General features: G+C 33.8%; 1 protein-coding gene across 1 annotated transcript; it reads right to left on the reverse strand.

The window, feature by feature from the left end:
* Positions 1-13,093: 13,093 nt before the first annotated feature.
* LOC120214630 (ethylene-responsive transcription factor 12-like) lies at positions 13,094-13,644 on the reverse strand. Its single transcript, XM_039212473.1, has one exon. The coding sequence runs from the start codon at positions 13,614-13,616 to the stop codon at positions 13,119-13,121; it is 498 nt and encodes a 165-aa protein (XP_039068404.1). The 5' UTR covers positions 13,617-13,644; the 3' UTR covers positions 13,094-13,118.
* Positions 13,645-15,478: the final 1,834 nt, after the last annotated feature.

Genomic DNA, 15,478 nt, shown 5'->3' on the forward strand with positions numbered 1-15,478 from the left:
GGCAAAGTGGTGGCCTATGCTTCGAGACAACTAAAACCGCACGAGAAAAATTATCCAACACACGACCTAGAGATGGTGTCAGTAGTGTTTGCTTTAAAGATATAGCATCACTACTTGTATGGTGAAAAGTGCTACTTGTATACGGATCATAAGAGCTTAAAATACTTGATGACTCAGAAAGAGTTAAATTTAAGACAAAGAAGATGGGTGTAAATTTCTCAAGGATTATGATGTGGTGATTGATTTCCATCCTGGAAAGACAAATGTGGTAGCTGATGCCTTGAGTCGAAAGACGTTTGCAGCTTTACGAACTCTTGATGCTAGATTATCGTTAAGAGAAGATGGTGCAATTTGTACAGAACTGACGGTCAAGCCCGTATTGCTAAATTGAATTAAAGAATTGCAAGTTAAAGATGAAAGTGTTTAAAGAGGATACAACAGATAAAGAATGGAGAGGGTACGGATTATGAGATTAAGTCTGATGAGAACTTGTATTATCAAGAAAGATTAGTAATTCCAGATGATGATGAATTAAAGAATGATTTGTTAACGGAAGCTCATTGTAGTCCATTGACAATTCATACGGGAGGGAACAGAATGTATATGGATCTCAAGAGTCGATATTGGTGGCCGGAAATGAAGAAAGACATTACGGAATTTGTATCAAAGTGTTTGACTTGTCAACAAGTCAAAGATGAACATCAAGTTCCGTCAGGATTGTTACAACCAATTTCAATTCCTTAATGGAAATGGGAAAACATAACGATGGATTTTGTGACGGGTTTGCATTTAACTCCAAACAAAAAAGATTCAATCTGGGTAATCGTGGATAGATTGATTAAGTCAGCCCATTTTATTCTAGTACGAACTAATTTCTCCATGGATAGGTATGCTGAGTTGTATATTAGAGAGATTATACGGTTGCATGGTATACCTATTTCCATAGTTTCTGATCGGGATCCTAGATTCACATCAATGTTTTGGAAGTCATTACATAGAGCATTGGGAACTCGGTTAAACTTCAGTACAGCGTTTCATCCTCAAACTGATGGTCAATCCGAGCGAACTATTCAAATTCTGGAGGATATGCTAAGAGCTTGTGTTATTGAATTCTAAGGATCGTGGGAAAGGTATTTACCACTTGTTTGAATTTGCATGCAACAATAGTTATCAGTCAAGCATCAAAATGGCTCCCTATAAAGCTCTATACGGAAGAAGATGTCATACGCCCTTGAACTGGTATGAACTTAAGGATCGAGAAGTTATTGGTCCTGAGTTGATTCAGAATACGGAAGAGAAAATTCAAGTAATTCAGAATAATCTGAAAGCTGCAGCTGATTTAAAAAGGAAAGAAATTGAATTTCAAGTCGGAGATAAAGTGTTCTTGAAAGTATCTCCGTGGAAGAAAGTATTGAGGTTTGGGCGTAAAGGAAAGTTGAGTCCTCGGTTCATTGGACCTTATGAGATTACTAAGAGGGTAGGATCAGTAGCATATCAGTTAGTTTTACCACATGAAATGGAAAAGATACACAATGTTTTTCATGTCTCAATGCTTGGGAAATATAGATCTGATCCATCTCACATTGTGACTCCTGAAGAAATTGAAGTCCGACCAGATTTAACTTATAAGGAAGAACCTGTTCAAATATTAGCTCACGAAGTCAAACAACTAAGGAACAAGACTATTCCATTGGTTAAGGTCTTGTGGAGGAATCACAAAGTAGAGGAAGCAACATGGGAATGTGAAGAGGACATGAGGATTAAGTACCCCTACCTCTTTGCATAATGAAAAATTGAGGATGAATTTTCTTAAGGGGGAGAGTTGTAACATCCTCAATACCGGGTTAGTGACTAAATTGGAAAGTTTCAGATTTTGGTGATTAAAATAGAATGAATGAATAGTATAAAGATTTATATGTAAATGATTGTGTAGGATTTAATTGAAAGGAAGAAGGAATGGAAGGGCAAAAGAGTCATTTGCAAGGAAAATTAATTAAAGAAAGGATAAGGATATATATGAGTACAAGTGGGTTGAAAATGAGAGAACAACAAAGGCTTCCAGAGTTATCTTCTTCTTCTTCTTTCTTCCTTGTGCGTGTGAACCAAAACAAAGGTAAGATTTTTGATTATTGAGTTTCTTATTAAATTTAATATTGGGTTTTGATTATTAGATGATAACTAAGGTTAAGGAAAGCTTAAGTTATCTTAACATCAAATGATGATTGAGTTAGGAGAGATTTAAGATTTGAAGTTCTTAAATGAAATCTTGGAATAGAGTTCATAACTAGAATTGAAAGTTATATTTGACTTGTCATCAATCTAGTTAAGATATACGAAGTGTTAAAAGCGGAATTCAAACATGTTGATTTATTAATGTAATTCTTGAATTACATATGAAGGATAGTATTTGAAGGTTTAAGATGAAATAAATGAGTATAATTTGGTTTAAGGATGTGTACTATAGTTAAGAATGAAAAAAGAGGATTAAACATGAAGGATTTAATCCAAAATGAAAGAATTTTCGGGTTCAAAAAGAGGATTCTGGGCAGAGTGCATCGATGCATATTCATAGTACATCGATGCATCAAGGTTAAAACCCAGAAATTGTTTGAATGTATATCGATGCATTAGTAATGCATCGATGCACTATTTTAAAATAAAAACATCGAATGCAATTGGTGCATCGATGCATAAGGAGTGCATCGATGCATCTCAGCAATAATAATACATCGAATACCTTTTATGCACCGATGCATCAGTAGACTATGGCACCCATTCAAACTAAAACAAATATATATAATTTGTATCAAAATAATAATCTAATTATATAACTATAATCTAAAATCGATTTTTAAACATTAAAATTCATACCTGTGTGCCAGCCTGCTGATCGATGAGCACCCTAATTTTTTCTAAATCATCATGAGCTACCTGATGAATTTTCCTATCAGTAGACCACCTATTCGAGGAAAAAAATTATTATACTTTGTATAAAATGATTAATATACGAAATCAGTTTTACAATTACCACAATAGTAGTGGAAATACGAATGGGTTCTTGACAACAAAACATAAAAAGGACAATCAATACCATACCCAAGACTGCAGCAGCAGGAGACATCCGCTGTTAGCATTACGCCTGTAGTTAGTGGCTCGACACATCTCTTTGTATAGGAAATCCAAAACTACTGAGCCCCAACTGAGTGATCCGGCCAGATGAAAGTCACCAAGGTGTCGCAACCACATACAGTGAACTTGGTTGTGCAATTTATCCGGCATCAACAACCCTCCTATCAGCTGCAGTATGCATGCTCGTGCATACATTTTAACTTCATTCTCAGACACGTCCTCGCTCAAATCAAACCAATTTAACGATATCCGACCACCGTTAAAATTTTCCGGGACACGTCCTAGATTATCCCAAACAAAGCACTCTAGGAACCATCTGCGATCCCCGATATCACATCTCCATCCACCGGAAGCCCCAGGTACATAGAAACATGCTCAAGTGTAATCTTGCACTCTACGCACGGAAGATGAAATGTGTGGGTCTCCGGCCTCCACCGCTCTACTAAGGCAGAAATCAGGTATGGCTCTATCTTACAGTGACCCTGATATCTACCTATATAACCGAATCCAACCTCTACTAAATACGACAAGACACAGCTAGGTATCACTAACTTAAGATTCCTAATAAAAGGATCTAATACACGGTCCTTCTCCTAAAATTAAATAATTACAAATATTAATTCTTAATCTAATAATCATGCATTAAATAAATCAACAAATTATCACTAATAATTTAAATTAAATTAAAAAGTTAAAATGTTACCGTATCAGCAAAGTGTCGAGATATATGATTTGCATCCAAGCGAAGTAAATCGTCTGCTATTTTATATCTGCAAAAAAATTAAATAAATTAAATACTTAAATAAATTAAATACAAAATATTAAAAATATAAGAAAATATACCTTAGAAGAGATTATAAGAGTATTTGAGAGTAGTTGAGAGAATTTGGTGTGATGAAAGTGATTGAGGATGGAGTAATTTATAGGGAGGTTTGGGGTATTAAAATTGGGGTAGTTGTGTAATTACACCTGCGGCGCGCCTTCCTGACGCGTGTCAGATTCACAAGGAAGGCGCGGCCCCTGCCCCGCGCCTTAGGTGTAATTACACACCCACCCCGCGCTTTATCCACGTGTATCCATGTCAGCATAAGGTGCGGTTCAGGGGGCGCGCCTTACCCCACGTGGCGCCAAATCAGCATATAGCACGGTGCAGGGGACGCACTTTGTTGCTAAGGGTGTTAGATCGAGAAATATAATCTGACCGGTGTTAGATCAGTAAATATACCGGTCACCAGTGATTTTTCGGGAAGAACGCCCAAAGGTTGAGGCGTATGTTTATTGAGAGGGGACAATTACGTTTTAGCCCCTCTTAATTTTGGAGTTGGGTAAATTAAGTCTTTACTCTCAAATTTTTAGGTTTAATTGTTTTCCAGGTCATGTCAATTTTAAAACTAGGTAAATTAAGTCTTGGTTCCCAACTATTTTTAGGGTCAAATTGCTTTATAGATTCTTTTTAATTTTGAAACTAGGCAAATTAAACTATGCTCTACCGTTATTTTAGTTTAAATACTTCTCCATAAATTTTAAAATTAAAGCAAATTAAATTGGACCCCTTAATTTTTAAAATTGAAATATAGACCTCTATAACTATATTTGAACACTCAATTTGTTATGATTTATGACTTCAGTGAAACTTCATCCCGACTCTAGTCTTAGGTTGAAGATACTTGTAATTTGGATTAGAGAAAATAGTTCAACCCAAATTGATTTTAAACTTTATTAGCACCCTTATGACTAACAAACTTAGAAGTCTTTCTTAAAAAATATTAGCATGTAAATTTTCTTTTCTTTCTCCTCCCCTTAATATACTAAATTAATTATATAAAAAAATTAAAAATTAATGAGGATGCACTTGCTTTTTTGGGGCTTAACGCATCCGTTCATGTTATACAAGTTAAAATTTATTTTTTTACGTAAATAACTCATTTTATTGATAGCTTCCATTTTAAAATTTAATTTATACCCATTTCTTATATATATATAGCCTATGAGTTAATTTAAAATCTGCTTGGATTGATTATTAAATGAGGTGAAAATGGTGACTTTTGGTAATAAGGAAAAAGGGGGTTGCCGGCAATACCATTCATTGTTTTCCCCATGAGTTGCCAGGCCCTAAAGCGTGATTTTTGGAATAGGTGCAGTTTGGTTTACCCTAGCTTAGGTAGGCCGGCTTCAGGCACATTGCTGCTGTTTCCCCTTTATTTGTCAATGCAGGATAGCTACCATTTTGAGGGTTTTCTTTTTTCTTTATGGATACCATTCAAAGGAAGACTATATGACACGAGATTGCAATGTTACTACACCTAATAGATGATCTCATAATTTATTTTCTGTAATATGATAGTGAAGTTACTATATATATATATATAAGAATACACGATTTTATTTTCTGTAATATGATTTTATAAAATTATAACTTTACAATATTAAACCTTGCATTATTTATTTTTTAAATATTTAAATATAATATTTTAAAAGTACATTTATTTTTTTGAATCAAAAATATATTTTATTAAATAATTAAAAATAATATATATATAATTATTATTCAATTTGTATTTGTGTTAAAACGTGTTATAGAAACTACAACAGATATAATTTTAACAACTTTTTGTATGAATTTTTATTTCAATCTCAACGACTTTGAAAATTATAATAAAATTATCCCATTTTCTAAATAATATCTAAAAACCCATATCCCTAGTTTTCGGCGTTTGTATTAAAAAACCTAAAAATTTATTTATTAGGAAAATGATCTCCACCGGGAATTATTAGGAAAAATACCCTCAAAATATCCATGTATTACTACTTCGCGCTATGCATAACGCGTAAAAGGATCTCGCTAGGGCACAAATCCCGTCTGACATAGAAACACCTTTTAGAGAACACAATTTAATATTTGGATAAATAATCTCGTGTTATGCTAAGCGCGAAGTCCACATTAAAATGAACTGTCTGAGCTGAGCAATTTATCGCGGATTGTATTATGAAACATCGTGTCATACATAATGCAAGGTTTATGCATTTCTAGCCCACATTGCAAGTGTTTATAGCCTTATAGGCATGTTCGAGGGGTATTTTCGAGTGGTTAATCTAATTTGTTTTGTTATTTATAAGATTAGAGGCGTATTATTCAAATTTATCTTTTAGTTTAGGCTAATATCAACACATGGTAAATATTGTAAGCGGTTTAAAAATTGCGTTGAAAAATGTACCAAAGCTTGTTTTGTGCATTAAAAAAGGCTAAAATGGTTTGATAGACATATTCAAAGGGGTTTTTGGGTAGTTAGTCTAATTTTTTAATAAATTATAAGATTAGAGACGTAGTATCATAACTTATCTTTCAATCAAGTGTAATATCGACACATACAGGACATTGTAAGCGGAGAAAAAATTGAGTTGAAAATTGTTCTAAACCTTGGTTTTTTTTTTCATGAAGAATAAGCTAAAATGCCTTCATAGGCATGTTCAGAGAGTATTTTCAGGATGTTAATCTGTAATTTTTTGTAATTTATAAGATTAGAGGTGTTGTATTAGTACTTATGTTTCAATTAAGGCTAGTATCGACACATACGAGACATTATCAGTGGTGTAAACATTACGTTGAAAATGGTTCGATATAAAAAGAAATTGAAAACTAAAAAATATATTTTGTTATTTACAAAAGTAATACAATGAAAAAGAACGATTAATCGATACGAGGCATGACCGATTAGGATATATGTTCTTCATGTATTTGGGATTCCTACAGATAGTGCATAGTTTCGACTGTTTGGTTTTTCTCATGTTCAGCCAAATCCGCGTTGATCGTGGATGACACTTTTTTGTACGTCGTAATGTAAAGTCTGGTTGTATTGTAGGTTCATCTTCAACTTCATCCGGACCTCAGTCATTTCCAATTAGAGGAAATTCATATTAGTAAACCTTGAATACAATTTCAAATAAGTATATTGGATCAACAAATGTCATGTAATGAATTCGTACAGAGGAACCAGCGACAATGACGTGCGCACTCGAATATTTGAATGTTTAAAATACTATTGTCGCAAGTTTTTTCTTGTAGATTAACTACGTATACGTTGTGTTGTATGCCTTCCAATGACCTCAAATATTTCAAAACACTTATCTGAATGTGACGTAACAAATTAAAATAACATAAATTTCAATACCAGAAAATATAATTACATATTTATGGTACATAAGTTTCAATATTTATGATACATAAATATTTATATTATAAATTGAGTTTTGATGGAACGAGAAGTTTCCCAAATATTCCATGTTTGATGGTACATAAATATCAATACTATAAACTGAGTTTGAGGGAAACCCTCCTTACTTTATGCACGATAAAAAGATGCACAAGACGAATAGAGATGTGCCATTTGTCATACCAACGTACACGTGAGAAAAAAAGCATACCACCAAAAGAGGATGCCACCAAATTTGATGAAAGAAAAAAGGTTCATTGATATGATCCTGGGATCATATCATTCATGAGAAAGATCGGTTTGAAAGAATAAGAAGTTTCCTCAAAATATATGTTTGATGTAATGAGAAATTCCATAAAAAGACCATATTTGATGGAACAATAAGTTTTCCGAGAGGAACATGTTTGATGAAAGAAGAAGGTATATTTAGACATTGCAAGGGTAACTCAAAGGGCCTAGTCCTTATAAAAGACATAACTTATAGCACCGATATTGACATAAGGATCTCTAAGTTTTGTGTTAAGTCATGCTACCATAATAGGAGCCTTTTATAAACAGAGACCTCGTGTTCAACAATAGAATGCCACCATAAGATGATGTCTTTTTATAAACGGGGTTAAACTCGTGCTAAAAATAGAGATGAAAATGGCTCATGCAAACCATTTTAATTGGGGTTTAATTCATCGACTCAATTCATCGGAAGACAATGCTTATATAGGCAGGGACCCCAAGGTCTGCAAAATACAATTTTCATCAAGATTCTTGATGTGGCAGGGACCTCACCTTCTGCATAACGCGAGGATCGTAAAGATTTCTAACATGGAAGCACCCTAGCTTATACATTTGATTTCACTTCTGCATAACGCGAGGATCGTAACGATAACTATGTTGGATGCATATCTTCATAAAAAATATATAATGGTAAGATTTTTTGTAACCGTGTTCCATTCCGGAACTTATTTATACACTTATTTTAATACAAAGATCAAGAAAGATGAGTTATATGATTTGATTTTAATGGAGCTTAAAAAATCTACAACACGACATATATCTTCATTGAAAGTGAAAGTTCTTGTTCATGAGCCCTTCCTTGAAACACATTACGTGATGTCCTTATCAAATGCAAGCAACATTCAGATGATGCTTAGGGCTTACACATGTATCGATGGTATGAACATTGAGTTGTATGTAACATTTGAGGTAGAAACATATTCATCAACTAACACTAAAAGAATTCAGTTGTCACAAAACGAAGATGACAAAAAGACAGTTTGCTGCTTTATGACCGTAAACATTGGAAGAAATAACAAATAATTGAGGAACTGAATATATAATCAAACATTTCTACAACTACGAAGAAACAAAAATATACTCATATTGTATTCATTCAACTAACCATAACTAGGTGCATTTTCTTTTTTTTATTATTATGTTTATAAATTATTATTTAAATAAAATAATGTGTTGTTAAAATCATTTTTTTATATATGATTTTAATTTTTTACTACAATCGCAAACTACATAGTTATTTTTCATATTTTTTCATTCATCTCACGAATTCATTTACTACACCGGATTGATAAATATTCATACTTCTTATTCTTATTATTTTCCATTTCCATCTTCTTATTCTCTTCTTCAATTTACTCTGATGATCCTCAATTATCGCCTTTATTATCCTTTACCCACTTTTCCTAATCTGAATACGAGCTTGAATGATAATTGTCAGAGTCGAAGCCGAAAGACCCAAAAATAAGTTTGAAACCATAAAATATATTTCCCACATATACATGATTTGGAATAACTCAAAGAGAATGCGAAGAAAAATACTTGTGAATAAACCCCATTTATACAAGTCAACGCACCCCATCAGACAAGATATTTAATGGACTTTGCGTTATATGAAAAACGATATCTAAGAGGATTCCTGAAGTGGCATGACCTACCTTTCTACCAAACGCGAGGTCCCTTATTTTGTTTAAAAACCGAAACCATAAGAGAAGTGAAGTATTGTATTTTTGCATTTTATTTGTCCGGTTAACTAAATATAGAACTGAGTTCGATTAACTAAAAACTATTACAATAAAGTTTTTAAAACATTACATAATTTTTCATTTCAAGAAAAAATAACAACTAATAATGACTATGTCCACCCACACCGCATCGTGATGGACAAAGAACCCGATGCAGATTCCTACGAACCCCTTCTTCCTCTTCCTCTTCATCATCATAATTATCGGAGATGGACTGGAGTATCATCATTAACACTAGGATTAAAATCAGTGTAGAATAGGCTCTCTAACAGCGTCTAATCAATAGTATTTACTGCAAAGTATGTTGTCAATAGTGCACATTAAGATACTGGTGGTGGAACAGGTATAGACGAAAATGAAAGATTATGTGCTTGTATAGGTATAGGATGATTATACAATAAGACAAGCATAAAGTGACGAAATGCATCGGTGAAAAAACCTTCCATCGGAGATGACATATGTTGAAATGATGCTTGAGTCCCCATGTGGTAAAATGATGGTTGAGTAGAGTGGGAGAATACAGGTGGTGGCACCTATGTCTGATGCTCTGTTGCTGATTGAGTAGATTCCTATATCGTTCTCAATGACGATGTTGGAGTGTGTTTACTTATTTTTGCTTTGATTCCCCTCCACTACCACCACGTTGTATCGGTGGGCAGATTTGGGGAGGCAAAAATATTTCTCACGTCCACGCCTCTTTGGTCAGTACATGTGACATCCTATTTTATTCGTACCACATCATGGGTTGGGCAACGGGCAACTTATCGAAACTTTTCTCCCACTTCATAATATGCATCGCATGGTGATCCGCCCAATTAACTTCTGTCTTCCCTTGTCGTGTTAAACGATACAACTCGTCTAAATCTAATGGATGTGACAGAATCAGTTAGACACATTTAAACTATTGTAGCACGCGATCGAGTATGACACCACTCCACTATTTCATAAATGATCAATGGGACAATCAACATCTAAACGTTCTCACGCACCATTATGCCGTCTGGAATATAACCGCGTATAGCAAGATCGAGGTGCGGTGTCCAAAGGAACTATGCAATTTTTTTAACTGAGTTAAATAAACTCGATTTGAAAAAATGATTTTTATATTAAAAATGAAATAGATAAAAAAATATTACCTAATGTTTCATCTTATCTATCAAGAGTCTATAATCTCACTGAGTTCTTGGTAGGTGGCTGTGAGATAGTTCACTCATCCATTTATCGTTCAAACAACGAGTTATTATTATTATTTATCATATTATAAACAAAACACATAGTAATATATATATATAAATTCGTTTATTTTTAATTACCTCCGAAGTAATGAAAATTTATATGGGGCTGGTTGTCTAGGAATCAGGCATAAAAACAGAATTCGGAAGCACACCCACAACTGCAACAGCAACAAACACCCTCCAATGACATTTTTATTCAAATTAACGGCTTTACAAAGTTCCCAAAATAAAAATGCATACATTATCGATCCCCAACTCGTATTTTTAAAATCCCAAAACACACAAAGATGATTCAAAAAATTAAATGCAATTTGTTTCAGGATTTATCTTACATCAAAATACCCTAATAATTCTAAAATATGAGCACGAGCATATTGTTGCAAAAACAATAAAAATAATAAATAATATTTGAAAATTAAAAATCAAAATAAATATCCATAATTAAAAAATTATATTAACTTATTTCATTAGTTTCAGAGCATTTTGGATAGCTGTGTGAAATTGTCGTCCAAAAATTCAATAAATATTTTACCACCATCCATGAATTGGTTAGGCGGACGAGTTTCGATCAGGTGCTCAAACAAGTTGACCCAAGGATCTTCGACAACGCGGGTAACAATCGCTCCGTAAACAGGTAGTCCAAGATGAAATGTAAATATTGCTGGATAATAATAGCCTCCCCATACAGAAAATGAAATGTGCATGTCTTAGCCTCCGTCTTTCTAGCAACACATTTATCAGTGGACGATGCAACTTAACACCACCAAATATTGTGCTGATATGCCAAAAACTGGCTTCGTGCAAATACGATATAATTTGCATATCAAGTTCCTTGACACGGTTGATATACGTCATCAATGATAGTTCATACTCCTTCAAATTAAATTTTAAAAATTAAACAACTAAATAAAAAAAATTAAATACAGCTCACGATTTCTCCACCAGTAATCAAATATATGATTTCGATTGAATCTCAATGACCCACCATAATATTGAATATTTGAGTTTTAAAAGTAAGAAATAATGGAATATTCAAAGAAAGAAATGTAAGAAAAACCTTTATATTAAGTTTATATTCATAGTGGTCTTCGTACCTTTTCGAAGTGAGATTAATAGGACCTCACAAGGCATGAAGTCTATAAGGGGTACCTTTTATTGGAATCAAGTCCAACATGTCCTATCACAGTTCACGTCTTGCACAAGACGAGGTCCCAAAGATTTTATTTAAAATATATTTTTAAATTTTTTTAGGAATTCAAAATTTTAAATTAGGATTTTCTTTAATTATGGAATTTTTTTAATTACTAATGTATTTTAAGTTCTTTTTTAAAGTAATAATATTTTTAATTAGAGAAATTTGTGATTATTATTTTTTAAAACCTTTTTTAATTAAGGATTTCTTTTAATAAGATAAATCTTTTAATAAAAAATAAAATATTTTTCATTATTAATTATTTGAACTAGAATTTAAAAATTTAATTTTTAGATAGATTTTTTAAAATTATATTTTTTATTTTATATTACCATTAAAAGACGCATCAATCCAATTATCGAATCTGTCGTTTGGCAGATGGCGGTAAATTCTTGAATCGATTTATTTTTTTGGGACCTCACGTTGAATGGAACGTTGGATCATTTATCTAACTATTAAATTAGGTGATCTGAAAAGTTAATCCTAAGATGAATCTCACAGCTTGAGGAACGTGAAATCGTTGCACGCTTGTATAAAACACGAGGTAATCTTACGTATATATTTTAGGGTTATTTTTTTCAAATAATGTTGTATAAGGGCTGTTTTCCTAATTAATTATTTTTTTGTTTTTTAAAATAAATATGCCCCAATTTCCTTCACCATTCTGCTTATTTTTGGAATATCTCTTATGTATAACTCGAATCGGACCAAATAGAACAGAATAATAAAAACCTAGAGGTTAAAGATGGGTTGAAGACTTTCCCACGCACTTGAACAAGCGAATTGGTCGAATATAATAGGCTGCTACTTTTATCTAAACCAGATCCCTTAACACGCGAGCTATAATAGGAATGCAAAATGCACACGCATGGTTCGAATTTTTACTGTGTATTTGCCATCGCCAAGTGTCCAATCCCCACTCTCAACTCACCAGCGCGTGCTTCAAACTTTTTAACTCTATTTAAAAATCAATTTCTAATCGACCGATTAAGTTTCCAAATATTGCAAACAGACGATTGGATGGTTTTTCAACAAAGAAATTTCCATACAATCAATGATAAAAAAAATTACATACAATCAACTTGATTCGAAGCAGTAAACAGTTGGACTGTTATAAGTGAGTTTACACTAAAAACGCTACGACTCAGTTCGAGTACCGAGTCGGAAATGGAAACGTATTTACACATAGTTCTCACTTTGTAATATACTCTGATGATTCTGATACAAAAAGAAGAAAAAAAGGATTAGCCAAAGACACCTAAAGATCGTTAAAAGTTAAATAAAAATATAATCTTAAAATACCAGAGAAAACAACATTTCACAGCCACAGGGGTGGCGGCTCATTCAAATCAATAGGCAGACCACGTCGAACCATCCCCAAAAACGACGCCGTGGACCCATTTTCAGGCACCGGAGGACCGGTCGAAACACCAACAACACCGGTTGGTCCCGTCGATGGCATTTCTTTGATAACCCCAGTTTGCAGAAACTCGCCCATGGCGGCTAAATGGCGATGATGGTGATGGTGAGCTGAAGATAAAGGCCAACGGCGGTGAGAGGCGAGGTTGAGATCCAGAGAGAGAGAAGGCGGCGGAGGTGGAGGTAAAGATGATGGGGTGGTGGGGAAGTTGGTTTTAGCTTTGGAACCGCGGAGGGTTCGGGCGGCACTGTCGTAAGCGAGTGCAGCTTCTTCAGGTGTGTCAAATGTACCCAACCAAACCCGGGTCTTCTTCCATGGATCGCGTATTTCGGCGGCGTATCTTCCCCATGGCCTCTTCCTTACTCCCCTGTAGTGTCCTTCCCTTGAAGACGCCATGAGAGCGAAACAATGATAAACAGATACTAAAAACCCCTGCGGTTATTTTGACTGTTTTCTTCATTCCTTCATGACTCCTATGTATATAGTCATATATAATTTTTAAAATTTTAAGAATTAAATATTTTGGTTTTGAAACGACAGTATTATAATATGTCTGATATTTTATCTTTTTCCTCTTTACTGGATTATAACAATACTTTGAATGTCTACTTTTTTATGCTTTTTTAATTTAATTATTGATACACGATTCTCTATTAATAAATTAATAATTACATTTATTTATTACATAATATTTTTTTAATTTAATTTATTTCGTTCTTAAGATTATAATTTAAATTTTTTTACTTTATTTATCAATAATATTTTTTTTACAAGATCTTCCAACAAATTTAATTAATATAAATATGAACATATTGAAATTTTAACAAAATTTTTTTTTGAAGACAATCGAAAAAGTCGAAAAGCCCGAGATAGCCGCCGCCTGACAAAACTCAGCGGCGGTGATTACGTATGCCCTACTCTTTCTTATCTGCAGCGGCGCCTGCCTTTTAATGTTAAACATACATAAAAAAATAAGTGGGGTGATGATTATTATTATAAGTTGGGGACAGTGCGGGCATCAGCAGAGTATCAGAGTCGCAGAGTGGGTGTGTGGCGTGTCGGGTAGTGAGTGGATGATTGTAGCAGGAGAGAGAGCCCACGTGGGAGGTACATAAAAGAGGTGTCTGAGTCGCAGGAGACAGGACCGAGTTGGGAGGAGAGGGGACTGAGTTTTAGTGGTGGCGTGTTGGACTGGGTTTTGGGAGTCAGAGGAAAAGAAAGAAAGAAAGTGGTGCGGTGGGACTGAGAAGGGGGAAAGTGTACCGGGGGGGGGGTGTGAACTGAATTGACAGCAGGTTTAGTGACATATCGTCACGTGAAGTTATTTTCTTTGGGTTTATTTTTATTTCACTTTTGTTTTTGGATTTGTTGGTTCCATGACACGTTGTTGGATATAAATGCTTGAACGGCACTAGAGCCCATTGGATTCTTCCTTTTCTATCGACATAATTACTGAAAACGATAAATAAAAAATAGTGTGTTATTATTTCATCCAACGTTTATTTTGTCTAATCTGTACAGAAAAAACATCATTGATGAAATAACTATTGTTAATTGACACTAGGAATGAAAGAATAAAGGGAGATTAAAGTTCTACGAGGAGGAAAGCATAGTCTCTGTCACTTTATCAATTATGACTCGGTATTTATAATAATTTTAGTTGATAGTGTTAAATATAGGGTACTTATAGTTGGTAAGTCAACAAATTATATAGATCTAGAATTTTATCTTGCTAAATTACGTGGATCTATCAAAGATTTTTTGATCTACTGTAGTTGACTCGGAAGTTATGAGTTCTTTCGAGGTTCTCGTAAGCGAAAGATGCTTTTAAAGATTAGTCTGATTGAGAATTGATAATTTTCGGAGGTGGCTTCAAAGATATAAGAATATTATATTTATATTATATTTTTTTAAAATTATAACTAGTAACACTCTCGATACTAAGATTGACCTAAAACACACTGATTTTGTATTCGTATATGCACTTGTTCATTCTTTGCTAAGGTTTTACAAGATATCTTTCTGCCGAACTTAATATCAAAAGAATAGACGAAAATGTACAAGCTGAATGAATTGCCGCATTTCGTGTGATTGTTGGGGTATCTGACCTTTTTTTCTTGGCAGAAATATCCTGGACTAAAGAAACTGAGATGGCTGTATCAACCGATTTAATCACGATAGCAAACTAGGTCCATTCTCGGCGGCTGTCCGCGTATTGTCATGGTTATGATGATGATTGTGATGCCTTGACATTGGAT

This window comes from Hibiscus syriacus, unplaced genomic scaffold (assembly GCF_006381635.1).
Source record: "Hibiscus syriacus cultivar Baekdansim isolate YM2019G1 unplaced genomic scaffold, ASM638163v2 tig00110082_pilon, whole genome shotgun sequence".
Lineage (NCBI taxonomy): Eukaryota > Viridiplantae > Streptophyta > Magnoliopsida > Malvales > Malvaceae > Hibiscus > Hibiscus syriacus.

What these genes read in the sequence shown, in the direction of transcription:
- LOC120214630 (XM_039212473.1), bottom strand. Translation starts at nt 13,616, where the DNA reads ATGGCGTCTTCAAGGGAAGGACACTACAGGGGAGTAAGGAAGAGGCCA.